Genomic DNA, 20,058 nt, shown 5'->3' on the forward strand with positions numbered 1-20,058 from the left:
TTCCCTCGGTGCTATCCTCGTATGCACAGTGTTTTCTTGCAACATCGATAAATTGAGTTATCTGCCTTCAGGATTATACACGCGGTGACTCGTGTATAATAAGAGAGTATTTCACGCGTCGAGTAGGTAAATACGTTTTGGTTTAAGGGAGCGTGACCTCCCGTTTCACTGTATGGGAACGAGCTTAATATGTTCTACATCGGGTCGAGCAGTGAGTTCAATCATGACCTGAATACTCGCGACTTACTGTAATATAGTGCTTAAGTGCTTCCGCTTGTGTAGTAGCGTATTTTTCGCATAGCGATTACACCGGGGATGTAAATTTATGAGTGTGAGTAGCTGGCAGTGTTTCGTAAAAAGAATGTAAGAGCATTCTTAGTTTACGTCCAACATGTTGTACATTCTTGTGAAGCAACGTTCTTTGTACCTTAGCAGTGAGCTTTAAGTATGTAGATACTAAGATTATAAATGCAAAAAAGGGGTATGTTTGTATACAATCTTCACACATTGCAAGTGTATTTGGCCAACAAAATCTGCGTGTTCTACTCGAGTCTATATTTCTGAACGGGTACCTTGCAGAAGTTATGCGCTACTGTCCTTAGTGGCCAGGGACTTCGTAGCATATCCTTCTGCAATGTATCTGTATTGAGCATGTTACTCATTACCAAGGAAATGTCTTGACCAGTCAGACTTTTGTTGTGAGAACTGCATTTCACCAATGGCAGAGGGCAAAGACACTAGCGTGTCAAACTTAAAAGAACACTGAAGGGAAAACTTTTTTAATCTCTATTAGTAAATCACCCATCAACAATACCAAAAAGGCCACCCTTACGGTGAGATGCTCGGTAAGCCAGATAAGACACAAGAACGAAAAGCAGGTGGCACCACCATCATAAAGTTCCCACATCAGCTTGCCATGACGTCATGAATTTTGAAGGCGTCTGCTCGAGCTTAGTTAATTCTTTATAACAAACAAACAAAAAAAAAGGACCCAATTGTATTCTAAGAGAGCCACAGACTGAACTTAATAAGAAGTTTTAAGAACCCTTATGGAGCCACAACTGCCCAAATTCAAAAAGATGCTTTGAAATCCACAATGTCACAATATTATCGGTGCTGACATTTTGGTGAAGCTTTTCAGAAAAAGAACTTTGACGTTCATTTTCCTTTCAAATAGTCAGCTTATTATCACAAAATCAACATAACTAGAGTTATTCAAAAATACTTTGAGTCTAACCAGACTTACTGTTTTTCTTTAGTGTGCCTTCAACATGGAGCTCCTTGGTGTGACAGTTCGCCCTGTGTTACCTTTGAATGTTAACACTCATAATAGAAATTTTTTTTAGTTCTTTGTGTCATTCATCCTCTTGTACTCAGACAAGCTGTTAACAACGTGTTGTGTTGCTCAAGTGCGAATGAACTCTGCCACTTACCAGGAGACGGTGTTTGGTGGGAATAAATAGTGCACACTACACTCAAAAGCTCCAAAAAATATGTTGATTGTTTCAGAAAAAAATGAAATGCTGAGATTCTGCCTGCCAAAAACACGATCTGATTATCAGGCATGCTATAGTGGCAATTTTGACCACCTGGGGTTCTTTAATGTGCATACGATACGTAGGCATTTTCGCATTTCACACATATCAAAATGCGGCTGCCGTGGCCGGGATTTGATGCCGTGACGTCGTGCTTGGCAGCACAATGCCCTAGCCACTAAACAACCACGGCGGGTAGTTGTGATTGTTCAGAGGTCTGTGGCAGATAACACAATCATTCCACCACTGCAAATGGATTAGTACTAATTGGAGAGGCGGATGTTACTTGTTCAACGAATCACAGCATCCGGTATGGTGAACAGCATGAATTATGGGGCAGTAATTTACAAACAAGACAGTTGCACTGATGTTTATTAGGAGTCAGAGTATACAGGAGAGATAGACATGTAGTATGCATCTTTATTTTTGTCTCTTATTTCTGTTATATACTGTACAACTACAAATGAAGTTCACTTGATAATTAGCACACTTTCCGATATTTGCACTTTTCATCATATTGAGCTGGTTAACCAATGCACCTTTTTTCAAGCAATCCCACATTGTCGCGGAGGGGGGGGGGGGTGCACTATGGAGAAAGAATGTACATAGAGCGAGCAGGCTTGCCCATTTGCCAAGTTGGCGCTGTGGGAGTACGAAAACAACAAACAAATTTGGCAGGGGCACTTAAAACTGCTTACATGTAGGAATGCAAAAGCATTCTAGTAGCTTTGGTGTGTGAATGAGTGAGTAACAACTTTATGAATTAAAGGGGTGAGAGGTAAGGGAGGCTGAGCTACATAGGCTGCCAGGCTGTGCTTCTTGATGATGTCGTCAGTTTATGCCAGGGCCCATGTCTTAGTGTCTCGGTCAGCGCTGGAGAGAAGGGCCTCCCGTTGTTCCTCTGTGGGAGGTAGCGAGACAAGGTCGGCAGGCGGGCACTCCTCCGGGAGAAATGTTTTCACTTAAGTACTCATCCACATGTTGTCGTGCACGGTGTAAATTTGCATGACGTATCTTTTGAGACGTGATGGCGGTGGTACACCTCGTTTTATACACTCATGATTTGGCGTCGAGTGTTGTTGTGCTTGTTGTTTGCTGTCACATATGTAGCTCCTACCCACTATGGGGGATTGTCCAAGAAAAGGGCACGCCAACATTTTATATTGAGGGATCATTGGCGCGTGGTAGAAAACGATGACAATGATCCAGACACCGTAAAAAGTGTTGCGTGAAACTTTGCATATAGGGAAGACATGATGTTGGGTTCTATAAGGCACTGAGAAATTTGATGTCAATCCAAGCAAGCTTGACATGTTTTTACTCCTTGCGCCGTTGGCCGTTTTTCGTACTCTACTACATAAGCGGAAACACTTAAGTTCTATATTAGAGTAAGTCGCAAGTATTCAGGTCACGCTGCCGCCGTATGTTTGCAAAATCTGGCATATAATGCTTTCGCATAAAAGGAGAAAGAATGAGGTGCGATTTCTTTCTTGACGCTCCTCATGACATAGCTACACGTCCACAAGTTACGCAGTTATTACCGAGCTGCTGCCCTTTCACGGAGAGCTAAGCTCTGCCGTAAGCTTGTCGCCTCCATCGTTTACAGAATGTCGCATTGCTGGATGGCGCATTGTGTAAACAGAGACCATAGCTTCCTACAAGAAAAGGTGTTTCTGCCTCTTCTGCTGCCATAGTGGTCTGAACAGTAAAGCGCATAAACCTTGCGAGTAAACGGCCAGTGGCACTCGGCGGTTGGTTGCTCATGTATTGAATTTATGGCCTGGCTACTCCCCATATTGCGTTCATGTGCCACGATCAACCGAAAGTATAGTAGTTCGCAATACCATTTTCCTTTGAGCACATTGGTCACAAGTGAAGTAGATTGCTGCTTCTAGGTGACAATCTCTTTGAAAATCAATCTAATCAGCTGCAATACATAAAATTGGCAGTAAGGCGTTTTTGGGCACATGCTATGTGCAGCACTGTTCAGACCTTAAAACACAAATTGCAACTACTAAGTGATATGCATGCATAAAATTTGACTACCTGCCACAGGCAATTCCTTAAAAATATGTTTGTTATACATACATACAGGCTGTTTATATACATGCAGAATGCACTACTGTAAGGCTAAGCCTTCACTTTGCCACCACGCCAACACTCCTGTGATATCGCTGCTTTCATCCCTGTCATAAAACCATGTTATGATTGCTAAAGAGAAAATGTACTCTTGATGCTTCATACATTACTGCACGCCAATTCCACGCAAGACTACTCATTTTGTGCAGTGAAACTTAAGATTGCTTGGCTCCTAAACATAATTGACTCTTCTTTTCGTTCATTTTGTGTGCCAGGGTAACACCTTCCGAAAATACTTTCCGAAAGTGTGTTCAGTAAACTTTCGTAAGTGTTTTTCGATTTCGGCCAAGGTGTCTTGCCGTAGTCATGTGTCTGGGTTACAGTTGGCGATGGCAAACTGCTGTGAAGCACAAACTCACTGTTCTGACATCTAGATGCCATGGCGCCATTCTGGTGGAGGCAGAAAGCAAGTGTTTTTGCTTATTGAAATATTCTTGCCTGTTAAAAGGGTTCCGAAACATCTCTTTCTTGAAACTAAGCAGCATGCTCGAATGGGTGCGATTTCTTTCAGGTATAGAGATTTGTATAGAGAATGTTCCGAATAATCAATGTGGCAGTGCGCACAGTGCAGGAAGTAAGTTCCCAGGCAACTTTTTTTGAAAAGGACTTGATATGAAGGTGATATAACGTATGCAGTGTTTGCTTTCATCTTTAGTACTCTTTTAAAGTACAATGAGAAGACAAAAGAGGAACGACAGGACAAGGCACTTAGGTACTCCCACTTGAGTAAGTGCTTGTCGCAGCTCTGTCTTGGTCTTTTCATTACGCTTTAATATGTTCTGAAGATGAATGTCAGACAACTATCCTGCTTTCCCGTATTGCTAAAAGGTTTACTTTTCACCATCCCCTCCTGTTCATTGGTTCCTCCCAGCCGTTATAATGCCAATAGAAAAGCCCTACCTATCGCTTCTTTTTTGTTTGTAACACTTTGAGGCTGGCATCTGACAAAGATGCATGAGAGTGACAAAGGAGCTGTGATAGGATGGGTGGAGTGCTATGCTTGACAACCAGCAATTTCTCATTTCCTAAAAATCTGGAACGGTGTGCATGCATGTGTGTGTCCATGGCTGAGGTCTATGGGCCATCACTTTTCATGTAGCATTTGGCATTGTGTAGCATGAGGGGAAAAAAAATGTGTGGTTTTGAAAGCTGCAGGAGAGAGCAAGCGATCTATTATGCAAGATGAAAGGTTTTCTGCTGCGCGCAGTGAAATAATTTTTGGTTCGTGACAGCATCATCAGCACATTGTAAACATTTTCTTACCATACTCAGTAAGTGTTTCAGTGTGTCACGCATACGTTAACGCCTGGTACGCTTGCTTCAGCGGGCGGAAGGAACACACGAACGCAAGATGCAATACACACGTAACATTCATTCAATAGGCTATTTTAGTAACAGGAACACACGGTCAGATTCAACACTTATCACACACGGAATGCGTCCACCCTTGCTCAGCTTTCCGCTCACACTACCGCGTTTACAAACGTCTGTGCGGCGATCGTCTATTCGCTGTAGGAGTGGCGCTTACAGTACCGGTTCTGTTCGAAGCGGGTATCGGCGTCCCCCGGTCTGTGGTCCGTCGATGCGATCTGGTCGTCGTCAGTCGTTGTTAGTGTCCGGCGTCACCGATGCCCCGGTCGACGTGACGAAGGCACGGTCGCTGCGGGGCTGTCGCGCTCCGGCAGAGCGCGGCTCGTGCCGGCTGGCGCTCCCGGTGCGCGCCGGCCCAGCGTAGTTCTCCGGACGTGACGGTGACTGGCTGTAGCCAGCCTCCGCGCGTCTACGTTCAGCGGCACAAACGCTGACGTGTCCTGGCAGGTAGGTCCGGGCCAGCGGTAGTTACGGGGACATCGGACATCTGCTCGCCGAGCCTGGTACTCGGGCGGGACGTCGATGTGTCGCCTAGGAACTGGGGCAGGACCCAGAGAGGCGATCTCCGGCCGTCTTCTCCTGGAACGCTGCGCCCTGGCCACCACGTCCTTCCCTGCGCGCGCCCCTTCTCCAAGATGGCGGCTCCACGCGCTCGCTTCACTCCTTCTTCCTCGTCTTCCTTCTTTGTTGGCGCTTGTCACTCCTGACAATGGCCCCCCTGTTTTCCGAGTTTTCGCTCCGCGAAAACTTCCCTCACTGCTCGTCACCTCTTGGATTTACACGGACACTGCACTTCACTTCGTCACACCACATATAACTTCATTCGCCGCTTCTTTCACCCATCACTGCACTTCACCGCACTTCACTGCACTACACCACATATAACTTCACTTCGTCGTTTCTTCACTCACACATCACTACACTTCACCGCACTTCACTGCACCCCCGCGCACATCACGTAGGCACGTAAGTTTCTGCCGAGTCTTAACACTACGTCAATGTCAACGACAGCAGCATTCACAAGGCATTGTATTCCGCGAGTGTTTGAGGAAGACTCCTCAGAAGCTCTAAACACTATATGCATGCGCAGCAAGCTATTCCCCAGTATACGAACATATTCACAAAGTAAACACGTAAACGAACATATTCCGCAAAGTCAGTGATGTCCTTCGTGGCACGTTCAATCATGTGGTCCGTGAACTCCTGCATACCGGTTCTTGTCTGACCTCGGTACAGCAAGACATGAAGTTGTGCACTGGCCCTGGCTCTCGACGGCGGCGCCTCATCGAGACATGACCTCGGGGAGGGTGATTTGGATGACACCATGAGTTGGCGCGGGACCCAGACCTGCATGCCTGGGGCTTGTCAAAGTTGTCGGACCCAGCGATGACACGTCCATTGCTCTTCAATTCTTGAGCCCGTCTTTCCTCACATACGCTCAATTTAGACACCGTGCTTGTCATCTTCACCTTTTGAGGGATCATTTCTGTCGTTGGGATGTCTGCTTGGTATGGACTTTCAGCAGCCGACTCTGTGATGACCATTCCTGTGTCCTTTTGAAACGGTTGCTGAATAATAGGCGTATTCCCTAGAGGTAGCTTTGATATTAACCATTTTGGTGTGGTTCTCTGACATATCTCGCAAGATCGCACAAACCGTTTAATGTCACTTTGCATGCACGGCCAAAAGAATTCTTCTGATACTCGGCTGGTCGTCTTTCTTACTCCTTGATGGCCAGCCATTACAGTGTCGTGCGCCAACTCGAGGACTGCTCTTCGTAGACTCACTGGCACTACTAGCTGTCGTGTTTCTCTTCCATCGTGGGTTCTGGCTATTCGGTACAGTAATTCTCCAACCTTCTCAAACTTATGTACGACCCGGCTCTTCTTATTCTGAATCCATTTCCCTAACATTTCAAAATAATGTCGCAGCGTACTGTCCGCTTTTTGCCTTTTCTTCATTTCCGTCGCGGTAATATCGATGCCGGTGCCTGAAGTATTCTTTATACCGACATCTTTCCTATCCTGGTTCCTTGTGCTTTTCTCTACTGACAATATGCTAGCTTCTCCGGTATACGGATCCGAACTTCTTTCGTTATCTCTGCCCCCGGCTTCGGTGGATTCATGCTCCATCCTACATGTAATCTGGATATTGGGAAAACTCCAGAGGGGATCTGGATCATCCACTCTTCTGACTCCTGGCACATTCCCAAGAATGACGTCGTAAAGCGGTTCTTTGACGCACCGGGCTTCAATCCAACCGCAATAATAAGGCGTCAAAAGCAACACACGAGCCATAGGCATTCGCCTTACTGTACCATCCGCCAATCGAACTGGCGTTTCTGTACCGGTGATATTTCTTTCCGGCACCATGGATTGTCTTACCAAAACAATGTTAGACCCAGTGTCTCTGAGTACAGACACTTTTCGTCCCTGCAGCATTCCCACTACTACTGGCATCGAGGTTTCCGGGTCTTCTGACCTCGGAGCCGTCGGGACAGCACTTGCCTTGTCGCTGGCCTCCTTCTGTTCTATTCGCGTACTGTCAACAGCAATGGGATTTTTGCTCTCAACAATGCAGGCAGTCTTATTTTCTGGCTTAGCTCGGCAGGTTCGTATTGTATGTCCATGCCGTCCGCACCCCTCGCACTTCAACGTCGAACTGCGAGTACGACCCAAGGGGCAATTCACAGCCCGATGCCCTATCCTGTCACACATAAAACATTTGATTGTGCTTCGAGTCTGTTCTCTCTCATCTGGTGTCTTTTTATCTTCCTTCCCCTTTCCCAAATTCTTTTGGCCTTGGGCTTCTAAATAGCGGTCGGCGTGTTCAGATAGTTCCGCCACCGTCCTCAAGTTGCGCTCTTTCAGGAATATTGCCACGCCCTGATGACATGATGCTAGGAACTGTTCTGCAATCATGTTGTCCCTCAAGTCTTCGAATGTCTTCTCTATGTTAGCCATCTCCAACCAACGATCAAAGTAGTTGGAGATTCGAGCGGCGAATTGCTGGCCTGTCTCGTTATCGTGTGGCTTGGAGCTTCGGAATTTATCCCGGAAACCTTCGGCCGTTAGTCTGAAGCGTTGTAGGAGAGCCTTCTTTACCTTGTCGTAATCTAGTGCGTCAGTCGCTGACATCCGGCTGTACACGGCCAATGCTTCCCCCACGAGACACATACTCAATCCCGTCGCCCAGTCACTCTTCGGCCAGCCTTGTCCAGTTGCTATGCGCTCGAAACGCTGCATGTAGGCATCTAGGTCATCTCGCCTTTCGTCAAAAGGGGCGATAAGCTTTTGGGGACACACTGTCACTATTCTCTGAGGTAGCACGTCTGAGCTATTTCCTGCCTCTTCTCCACTGTTACTCATGCGCAGCTGCAATTTCTTTTCTGTAAGCTCTTTTTCCAAAATCAAATTCCTATACGCACGCTCGTCCGCATCCTTCGCTCTCTCCTCAGCGGCCTTGGCTCTCTCCTCAGCTGCCTTCGCTCTCTCCTCATCTTCCTTCGCAGCCTCTCGCGCCTCTGCGCGTTCTTCTCTTAATCGCTTCTGTTCCTCGTGATACAGTGCTATTATGGCCTCAGCCGACATGCCCGCGGCACTCCCTGCCGTCATCAAACGTTCAAGGTCCATTCCGCTGCTCAAGACACACCGAGGCACGTGACAAAGTTAAAGGGATCCTGGCAGGCTCGCCAAATGTTGTCACGCATACGTTAACGCCTGGTACGCTTGCTTCAGCGGGCGGAAGGAACACACGAACGCAAGATGCAATACACACGTAACATTCATTCAATAGGCTATTTTAGTAACAGGAACACACGGTCAGATTCAACACTTATCACACACGGAATGCGTCCACCCTTGCTCAGCTTTCCGCTCACACTACCGCGTTTACAAACGTCTGTGCGGCGATCGTCTATTCGCTGTAGTAGTGGCGCTTACAGTACCGGTTCTGTTCGAAGCGGGTATCGGCGTCCCCCGGTCTGTGGTCCGTCGATGCGATCTGGTCGTCGTCAGTCGTTGTTAGTGTCCGGCGTCACCGATGCCCCGGTCGACGTGACGAAGGCACGGTCGCTGCGGGGCTGTCGCGCTCCGGCAGAGCGCGGCTCGTGCCGGCTGGCGCTCCCGGTGCGCGCCGGCCCAGCGTAGTTCTCCGGACGTGACGGTGACTGGCTGTAGCCAGCCTCCGCGCGTCTACGTTCAGTGGCACAAACGCTGACGTGTCCTGGCAGGTAGGTCCGGGCCAGCGGTAGTTACGGGGACGTCGGACATCTGCTCGCCGAGCCTGGTACTCGGGCGGGACGTCGATGTGTCGCCTAGGAACTGGGGCAGGACCCAGAGAGGCGATCTCCGGCCGTCTTCTCCTGGAACGCTGCGCCCTGGCCACCACGTCCTTCCCTGCGCGCGCCCCTTCTCCAAGATGGCGGCTCCACGCGCTCGCTTCACTCCTTCTTCCTCGTCTTCCTTCTTTGTTGGCGCTTGTCACTCCTGACACAGTGCCCCTTTGTAGAATCACAGGTGGTCAAAATTCATTTGGCAGCTGACAAAGTGTGACATTGGACTAGTTAGTGCATAGCTGTCAATGTTTTTGATGCAAAAGTTTAGCGGAGGAAACAAGAAATGAACAGACACAGCGACAAAACACTGTTGTCTCCGTTACTATTCAGCATAAGGTTCGCAATTGGGGGTCAACCATCTACTGTGGGAAACGTGACTCAAGGGAAACGTATAACCATACTGGCTTCTAAAGCTCGAGCTTGATCATTTTGCAGATGCGCTTCACATGACCGAAAGATGGCCGTTCTGCACCAAATTGAAACAGCGCAAGGATGTCTTAAGGCACTATACCTTTTCTGAGGGAGTACTCAATGAACCTTGCATGGCACAAATCATATGTTCTTTTTCTGTCTGTTTCTTCATTGTTCCACTGACTTTGTGCCACAAACATTGCTTTGTGCCCTTCTGCTATGACACCCCTGGAGCTCTTATTTAATTTGGGCACACAGAAAGATCAGCCACTCAAGCAAGTCCCTTTCTGCAACATGTTGCCTATTATTTTCAGGTATGCGGTGATATCCACGGCCAGTTCTATGACCTAAAAGAGCTGTTCAAGGTGGGTGGAGATGTGCCCGACACTAACTACCTCTTCATGGGAGACTTTGTCGACCGCGGCTTCTACAGCGTCGAGACCTTCCTTTTACTTCTTGCACTGAAGGCAAGTGCTCCATAAAATGCTCTTTTGAGATCTTACCTCCACATTGAGATATCTGCCATGACTCAAAGCTTCTCCTCAAGCATACCAATCACAGGGCAATGTTGCCAGTCAACTGAGGTGTTTTTGTAAAGATTTTCGGCAACATTTATGATGCAAAGTTGCTGAAGAAACTCCTTATCACTGTAAAGTCCAAGGACGAACCAGAGTAGCATCATCTCCCCTCCTCCAACTTTTCCCTTCAAACAGTGCCAGCAGCACTGTCTAGGGAATCTGCAGAGAAGCTCCAGCTGCAAATGTTGCCCCTGTTGTCAACGTGCTGGAGCACGTTGACCGCTCTTATTCCTCAGTATGCATTTCTTTGTTTTTGACACTGGATAAGCCTGATCCCACATTGTCACTTCTCAGAACGTAGCACAGCCCTTTTACCCCCACACACCATACTAATATCCTCTCGAATGCTTAAAGGGACCTTATGGGGAGCACCCGCCTCCATTTCCTCCCGCGTGCCCGCGGCGTCCCGTTCGCACATGGCGACGGGACGGGCCGGCATAGACATGGGAGAGAGGCACTACGCACCCTCCCTTTCTCCGTCGCTCCGATGACGCGCGTACCCCTCTTCCCCCACGCGGCTCACGGGAAAGGGAAACGTATCCGGCGGGCGAGGAGGACTTCCCCTCGCAAAAAGGTAAAAAAGCATAAAAGCGCGCGACCGGGAAAGACTCCCTCTCTTGGGACGCCGACACCTTGGACCGCCTGAACCACAGCACCTGCCGCATCCCGTGAGTGATCTCGTTTGTCTGACCCACCCAGACAACGAGGCAAACCTTTTACTACTATTACTGAGAGGACGTCCCTTTGCGAGTGTTCGCTATTGCTAGTCGCAATAAACGTTGTTACCGTTGACACCGCTGGTTGCCTTATTCGTCCGAACCCGGCGTAGTCGCGATTCCCGCGCTACGGGTTGGGAGTACCACGAAGCGACTGCGTGGGGCTAGATCCGGAGCTCGCCTTCAGCCCTAGCCGCACGCAGAGTGGAACCCCCACAAGGTGAACATTAAGTTAACATAGACTGTCAAAATACCCTTTCAGAAACTTTGTAGCACTTGTTTTGGGCCAAGAAATTACTAAGTTGCAGAGAAAAATCACGACTGCAGTGGCCGCATTCCTCTAGCACAATTCAAATTGCCCACGACAGGCGAAGCAGTATGACACAGTGCAAGTCATTGCCCTCTTTCACTATGCAAGAGTTCGCACTATATTTTTTGCACAAAACGTGACAGGGTGCATGGCCAGAGACCGAGGCAAGACAGGGATGTAGGCCATTAGGGCATCCCAAGACAATCACAGGCACGCAGCATTTTCTGCAGCTTGCAGTTAGCACGGGCGGTGCTGGATTGAGTAACAATTAAACTTTTTAACCATCTGCGTCATCGTCTAGGGTAGCATCAATTAACTTTTTCTGTGAATCGAATAGAAGTGACGAAGCAGCAATTTCATTCTGTTATAATGCAACGTAATTATATTTTTACTATCTGTGATGAAGTAGCATTAGTAACAAAGTTATAATGAGGCAATACAACGTCAGCTGGCTATATTTTAATGTCGTAGGGAAATAGTAAATTGGGCCTTGCACTTACCTCTATTTTTTGCTCACTAAATCTCTTTCTCAGTAATATTGACATCACAGACATATTTTAGCATTAACTTATCAGTTTTGCACGACTTAATGTTTGCCTTAGTGTCCCTTTAACACTCCCCAATTTCAGTGAGAAAGTCATGGTGTGCCTTGCAGACACTGCATTGGACTGATGTGCTCACCAATCGCCAAGTACAAAGAATGTGGACATTCAGCATGGCACTCATTGGGACGTGATCTCGGCGATCAGTGAATAGTGCACTTATTCCTACATGGTCACGGATGTTAATGATAAATGGTTCTACTCCAGTTATTCTAGAGTCTTTAGTCCACTCCAGTGTTTTGAGTTGGCTCTGAAAGTGTCTGATTACAAAACTTGAGTGCTCTATATAGAAATGCGTGTGATTGCCCTTACTCACAGCCAAGAAAAAGCTTGTCTCGCAAAAAAATTAGTTACTAGTCATGGCATTTGCTAAGTAGTACAGAGGGCCACATACAAGGTTACACGTGTGCTACAGGATGTCCCGTTGTTTCTGCTGTCTAACGATTGACCATGTATGAGTGCATTGCAGCCATTGTGAGCCTGTGCTGCTGTGTGCAGGTGCGCTATCCTGACCGCATCACACTGATCCGGGGCAACCACGAGAGTCGACAAATCACACAGGTGTACGGCTTCTATGACGAGTGCCTGCGCAAGTATGGCTCTATCACCGTCTGGCGCTACTGCACGGAGATCTTCGACTACCTTTCCCTGTCTGCTGTCATCGATGGCAAGGTACATTGCAGCAGAATCAAGCCAGAATGCCGGTAGGAGTAGCTCACATAGGAACATAGGCAAGCTGGCGTGATATCGGTACTCAGGCCAAGAACTGGGCTCTGCAATATTGCACTGCTTATTCCTACCTGGATATATCAAATTTAATAGGGATCGCAAAATGGAGTTTTAGAAATGTATTACAAGGGTGAGTCAAATGAATGTGAGCCAATACGAACATATGAAAAACAAAGTACTTTATTTAAAAGTATTTTCCAATAAATAAATAAAAATGAGCATTTAGACATTTGTCCCACTGTCTCGTAAAACTCCTTGGGTTGCTGCTTCAAAAATCCTGTAATGGACTCTTTCACGTCATCATGTGACACGAATCTGGTTCCCTTGAGCTGTCTTTTTTTTTTTTTTTTTAAATTGCCCAAAAATGTGGAAGTCACAAGCTGACAGATTTGGGCTGTATGGTGGATGTTACAGTCTTTCCCACTTGAACTTTGCCAATTTGTGTTAACCACATCAGCGACGTGGGGATGGGCATTGTCGTGGAGCAAGATGACCCCACTCGTCAATTTTTTAACCACATCAGCGACGTGGGGATGGGCATTGTCGTGGAGCAAGATGACCCCACTCGTCAATTTTCCACGTCATTCTTTCTTGATTGCGACACGCAGTCAATCCAGTATTTCACAATATTAGAAATGATTGCTAGTCTTTCCAGGTTTAGCAAATTCAATCGCTAAGGGCCCCTGATGATCAAAAAAAAAAAGTCAGCAGCACCTTTCTGACGAAAATGATGGCCTTTGCTTTCTTTGGGGGTGGTGAATTCGAATGTTCCCACCATAAGCTTTGATGCCGTGTTTCAGGATCGTAGTAGTGGCACCATTTCATCCCCGGTCACAATTGCAGACAAAAAGTTGTCACCCTCATTGTGATACTTTATCGGATGAGTCAAGGCTGTGCCGAAGCTCTCCATCTTCTGGTGGTGGTTCAAAATTTTGGGCATCCATTGTTCACACAAGAGCTGATAACCAAGATGGTCGTGAATTATAGTGTAAACCAAACCATGACTAATGTTCACACGCTCTGCCAGTTCATCTATGCTTATCCTCCGTTCTTGTCTAATCAGCTCATCAGCCTTTGCAGTTGTGCCTCTCAACTTGAGAAATCTAGAAGAAACACTGAGGCGAGATCGCCACAATCATCTCGCCACGTACTTCTCAGTGGCTTGCACAAGGAAACCCTATGTCCGCCAGCTTTGCATGCTTTACGCAGGAGCGTTGCATGACTAGGAGCGCCGGGTATACATGGCTGTTTAAGGCGCTGGCTGATTTTAGCTCAGATTTGACAGCAAGGAAGCATTTCGCAGTATGTTCAGTTTCATGCCACATTTGCAGGCAATACTTGCCTGTTTTGTTCCCATTATAGCTGAAGTGCACTTCATCTGCGTTGGCACCACTTCAAAAACGTAGATTTTGCTTATACAGAACTGGCATCATCTGTCACCGCCATGGGTAAACACCTTCAAGCGCATCATTCTATTCAGTAAACCGAATAGTAACTTTATAGAATGAGTTGGGTATTCTCATGCATTGACAGTCATCCTCGATCGTATCTGCATCATTCTTAAAGCAAATGACTTTGTTTAGATCTTTCACCTGTTTTCGTGGTCGTAGGTTGGTGGTTATGGTTGGACTTGCAAAGAATGTGTGCTCTCACACAACTGTGCTGCAGGGCAAGTTTGTTGCCAAACACCTATTATAGCTCTTTAAAGGGGTGAAGACATCACAATTTTCGTTCATGCGTTTGTTGATTCAAACGTTGTATCATGCTTCAGGGAGCACGATACACACAGCGGGATTCATATATGTCCGATAAATAATTTAATAATAGCATTACTATACCGAGCGATTTCGGTTTCGGTTTCTGGGCTCCGGGGGATGCTATGACGTCACAGAGGAGGAAACGCAACATGGCTTGGTCACGTGGGCCACAAGAAATAGTGACGTAAAACTATGCTGCGTCGTCTGCTCGCGCATACGCGTGCTCTGCCAGCAGATGTCAACAACTGGCGATTCGAAGTGCATGTCGCAATTATTATAATTATTGCGAAGAGCGACAACAACGGTAAGAAAATATTGCGGCTTGTGAGAGTCGGTGATTCATTCCGAAGCGCCGTACGCTTTAGCTTTGAAGTGAACCGGAAAAGGCCTAGCGACGATATCGGCGGCGCCGAACGATCAGAGGCGGTGAAGCTGCCCTCGGTGCCAGAGTGACCACTCCTTGGTCGCTGATTGGCCGCTTCGCCGTACGGCTGCCGCACAAATGGGTCCCGGGCCCATCCTCTCTACTACGGCAAGGAAATCTAGCCGTTCGCGAGCAAAACCGCCGTCGCACGGGGGCCCGCGAACGGCAAACGGCGTGCGGCGAGTTTCCGTGCCGGTAACGTGGACAGGCCCTCACATTGAGAAAGGCCAAGCGAATGAGAGACCGCTCTGAGCTGCCGAACTATGCGACTATGCGAAGAGAGAAGCGGACAACACGAACGCCGCATATCCTGGTCCCTTTCGGAGTCGGCCGGCTCAAACGTAGGCCCGCCCGCTCGGCAACTCGCCGCACGCAGTTTGCCGTTCGCGGGCCGCCGTGCGGCGTTCGTGTTGTCCACTTCTCTCCTCTTGTGTCCGTGCCTGCACGCCTTACTCTTTCTTTGAATTAAGAAAGGATTTCTATATGCCTGTAGCTCGGTCATAGTGGAGGCTATGCTCGGTCGCTGGGCTCAGCAGGCTCCGTAATCGGCATTTCATCGCTACTCATCATACGTCACGTTTTTGTGCTAGTGTGCTATGACGTCAATATTTTCGTTCCTCCTCTGTGACGTAGTAACTGCCGCGCTAGCGATGGGTCTCGACTACGAGAAGGAGTTTTTAATGTCTTTTTGGAGCTGAATTAAAATTATTTTAAAATGTTTGCAGCGTCCAATACTTCGTTCTGGGTGTCCTTGCATACGGAAGCAGCCTACAACATGCTTTTTATAGCCTCAAAATTTGGTGTCCCAACCCCTTTAAGACACGCAGGCTTTCACACGTACTGTCCACCTGTAAAAACCGCATCAGATGGGCTGGCTAGCGCCTGTGTTCTCTGCGGAATTATGCAGTGAAACAACTAATGCTACCCAAATATCCTGGCTGCAATAAATATATGCCTTCAAGCACACTGTACCTTTAATAAAGCAAATACCGTATTTACTCGCATAATGATCGCACTTGTGTAATGATCGCACCCCGAACTTGTCGCAGCGATATGTCGTGTGCCAAGTCTAGCTAATGATGATCGCGCTTACCATTTGTCGAATGCTGTCAAATGCTACGCGAACGACTCTTGAAGCCATACCGAGCGGTCTGCGCGCACCAAACATTCTTAAGCAGATGCCTCATTTCATTCCTTTAATCACTTTCCGCATTTCCATGAAAAAGAAAAGCTAGAACCAAACTTGCCTTGGCTTTATTACTTGTAGGCTTCATAATGGTTTTGGCCAACAACGACGGCAACAAAGGTGCCTTTCGATTCTTTTCATCTGCACTCATGGGCACGCAACAAATCGTGAGTGGCAACGATAGTGGCCACGTTTGCACGGACACGTTAGAAGTGTACCCTATTCATACGCTGACGCTTGTAGCGCAGGTAAGATATTCGCCCACCTTTGGCGGAAACGTGCCGTATTAGGATAGTAGTGAAGACAAATGCCGCAGTTTCCGCAGCATGCCCACCATGTGTTTCTGTGTCACTGGCAGCTAAGCACGCCCATTTCTGTTTCTGTCCCCTCAGAGTGGACATGGCTATGTTATTGTCGCAAACTTGCCGATATTAACTATATTACTCATTGCTGATACGGAAGAAGCTGTTTCAATGCGCAAAATGTACTCGCGAGAAGAAAAAAAAATCGCGTTTGGCGCGTTCGGCTTGCTCTGCCGGTAGCCATGTTTGTTTAGGTGTCCCGCACCAGTCCCGCACTATTACAGCGCAATTGTACAGCGGCAGCCGCCTGCTTCATGGAGTTTCTTACAATAATTATTGTATGAAACTATATGGCCTGCTTGACGTGTTGTCATCCAGCAGCAAATGTGGGGTGAAAAAGATTTTTTCGCTGAAAATTTTACACGCGTAATGATTGCACCCCTGAGTTTGCGTCAATTTTTTTTTTACAAATAAGTGCGATCATTATGCGAGTAGATACGGTAGCTTTTGCAAAGTGTTCAGCTATTCGCTTACATTGACAATGATTGTTGATGGTTTCTGCATGAATTGTTTTGACACTGCTTATACTGTGTGCTCCTCTTTAGCTTCTGGCAGCCTCTGTTTTGGACATTGCTTGTTGACCAATGTTTGTCAAGTGTTCTTAACGGCTTCTGCTCTCCTGACATGGGCAGATCTTCTGCGTTCATGGGGGCCTGTCTCCATCCATTCAAACCCTGGACCAGATTCGCACCATTGACCGCAAGCAGGAGGTGCCTCATGATGGCCCCATGTGCGATCTGCTCTGGTCAGACCCTGAAGGTGAGCTCTTATATTCCTTGTGGGCAGCAGCTTGCACAGTGCAAGCTTGGTGCATCCCAGAGGGAAATGCTGCGATATCAGAGAGCTTTTGAACAGCCTCTAGAGCTGCTGACTGGTTATTCACACTCTGCAGCCGGCCCTGAAAACCAGGTTCACTAGAAGAGGAAGTGTCTTCATTCTGCATGTGGCCAGTAAAGCTTGTCAAAGCATAGCTGTTGCCTAAAGGCCAACAAAAAGAGGGGCACAGTCGCCGACCATTAATTCATACATGCTTATTTGGACATCTTCATGGCACCGCCTGTTGTCTTACAGATGTAATGTAAAGACAACCGAAATTTCAAGATGCCTCACAGTGCTCCATTTGATAATTCAGACTCTGGATACACCACTGCGTGCTAGTTGGCCACCGAGTGCTTTGGTTTGTCTGTAGCACTTCTTCAAAAGCGAAAATAGCGAGGCCTAGTTGATCCAGTAGTTGCTGACTGCAGCCAAATCGTGGGACAAGCCAAGCCACTAAGTTGTAAAGGCAGGATTTATGGTCTGTTTTGCCCATTCTGCACTACCAGCTTTTTTGCTCCTTTAATGTTAAGGGGGAATGTGGCAATGAAAATGTTTTCTTTTTAATTATTTATGGGAATAAATTGATGAAATTTGACATGCAGGTGTGGTTTGTTATGCTGCTATCGTAACTGAAATCAGTTTTGTGCTATCTGTTACAGCTTTCAAGTTACAGCACTTGACAGCCTCTAATGGTCATCCCCAGTTTATTTATTTAATTTACAATACTACCAGTCTCTATTGAGACTGTAGCACTATGTGCGTAATGAATGAATTGCACATAAGCACCAAGGTTCTCACACCAGCATGTTCACAAAGGCCTGTTCTGTGCAATAAAGCTATTAGGTTATTTTTTAAATGCTTAAATGAGCGTAATTTTTTTTTACCTTTCCTGTGCATATTGTCTTAACAACTTTTGCAAAAAGAAAAACATTACACATTTTTTTATGAGATGCAGATAAAGATGGACAGCTTTATTGCACTCATCATTGTTTTATATCATCATCATCATCAGCCTGGTTACGCCCACTGCAGGGCAAAGGCCTCTCCCATACTTCTCCAACTACCCCGGTCATGTACTAATTGTGGCCATGTTATCCCTGCAAACTTCTTAATCTCATCCGCCCACCTAACTTTCTGCTGCCCTCTGCTACGCTTCCCTTCCCTTGGAATCCATTCTGTAACTCTTAATGACCATCGCTTATCTTCCCTCCTCATTACGTGTCCTGCCCATGCCCATTTCCTTCTCTTGATTTCAACTAAGATATTAACTCGCATTTGTTCCCTCCCCCAATCTGCTCTTTTCTTATCCCTTAATGTTACACCTATCATTCTTCTTTCCATAGCTCGTTGCGTCGTCCTCAATTTAAGTAGAACCCTTTTCGTAAGCCTCCAGGTTTCTGCGCCGTACGTGAGCACAGGTAAGACACAGCTGTTATGTACTTTTATCTTGAGGGATAATGGCAACCTGCTGTTCATGATCTGAGAATGCCTGCCAAACGTACCCCAGCCCATTCTTATTCTTCTGATTATTTCAGTCTCATGATCCGGATCCGCAGTCACTACCTGTCCTAAGTAGATGTATTCCCTTACCACTTCCAGTGCCTCACTACCTATTGTAAACTGCTGTTCTCTTCCGAGACTGTTAAACATTACTTTAGTTTTCTGCAAATTAATTTTTAGGTCCACCCTTCGGCTTTGCCTCTCCAGGTCACTGAGCATGCATTGCAGTTGGTCCCCTGAGTTACTAAGCAAGGCAATATCATCAGCGAATCGCAAGTTACTAAGGTATTCTCCATTAATTCTTATCCCCAATTCTTCCCAATCCAGGTCTCTGAATACCTCCTGTAAACACACTGTGAATAGCATTGGAGAGATCGTATCTCCCTGCCTGACGCGTTTCTTTATTGGGATTTTGTTGCTTTCTTTATGGAGGACTACGGTGGCTGTGGAGCCGCTATAGTATCTTTCAGTATTTTTACATACGGCTTGTCTACACCCTGATTCCGCAATGCCTCCATGACTGCTGAGGTTTCGACTGAATCAAACGCTTTCTCGTTTTATAATCTAAGTGCAAAAGGCGATGATTTTGTCGTGCTTCGTTTGAAATGGCACTTGGATGACTGAAAGTAACTGCACAAAGAATGAAAACTGTGAAAACGGAGCTCAAGTTATTTGTTGTAAAAATTTAAATATTTACTTTGAGCATCTGAAACCCACCTGAGGTGTAGTCTTTTGGCTGTGAAGACACATTTTCTTTACATCTTGATGTCGTTTTTCGCTTCTTTGCAGCAGTTTCGAGCGTGTTAGTTACCTTTTTGATGCGTCATGCATCATGCAGAGGTATATGAGAGTGCATTCAAAACGTCCGCTTTTGTCTCCTGTCGTGAAACCTCTTCATTAGTGAGAGCTGCTGCTGAAATCCGCAGCTGAATATCTGATATCACGTTGCCGTAGGCCGTTCTGAACTTGCTTCCTTTGGGGCTTATCACAGAACACGTGTGTAAGGCTGCCACGGTCATCAATCACATTGACGGGAATGCACTGCTCGCTGCTGTGCAAATGCGCGCGAGAGAGGTTCATCAGTAATTCAAATCTACAACAGCCAGTAGGAGCACTCCCTGTGCCCCATGTGACTACTGCGCCCTATAGTGATGCCGCTTTTGCCTTTCTTTCCCTCGCGTTTGCTGGTTTTGTTTTTCAGTAGAGAAATACATCGCTGCGGCTATCCGGTCTCTCCTATTTTCGATGATACCAGGACGGGGGCGCTGTCTCAACGGATAGCT

General features: G+C 46.9%; 1 protein-coding gene across 2 annotated transcripts in view; it reads left to right on the top strand.

Moving 5' to 3' along the window:
* The window catches only part of Pp4-19C (protein phosphatase 19C), a 46,074-nt gene that overhangs the window by 831 nt on the left and 25,185 nt on the right, over positions 1 to 20,058 (top strand). The window contains exons 2-5 of one of the 2 annotated variants that reach the window (XM_055064360.1): positions 3,998 to 4,080; positions 10,107 to 10,259; positions 12,497 to 12,670; positions 17,089 to 17,215. In XM_055064360.1, coding sequence (XP_054920335.1) covers positions 4,054 to 4,080; positions 10,107 to 10,259; positions 12,497 to 12,670; positions 17,089 to 17,215 — 481 coding nt within the window. In that variant the 5' untranslated portion in view covers positions 3,998 to 4,053. The remainder of the gene's footprint in view (positions 1 to 3,997; positions 4,081 to 10,106; positions 10,260 to 12,496; positions 12,671 to 17,088; positions 17,216 to 20,058) is intronic. The other variant, XM_050167039.2, reaches the window with a different exon arrangement.

This window comes from Dermacentor andersoni, chromosome 3 (assembly GCF_023375885.2).
Source record: "Dermacentor andersoni chromosome 3, qqDerAnde1_hic_scaffold, whole genome shotgun sequence".
NCBI classification, from domain to species: Eukaryota; Metazoa; Arthropoda; class Arachnida; order Ixodida; family Ixodidae; genus Dermacentor; species Dermacentor andersoni.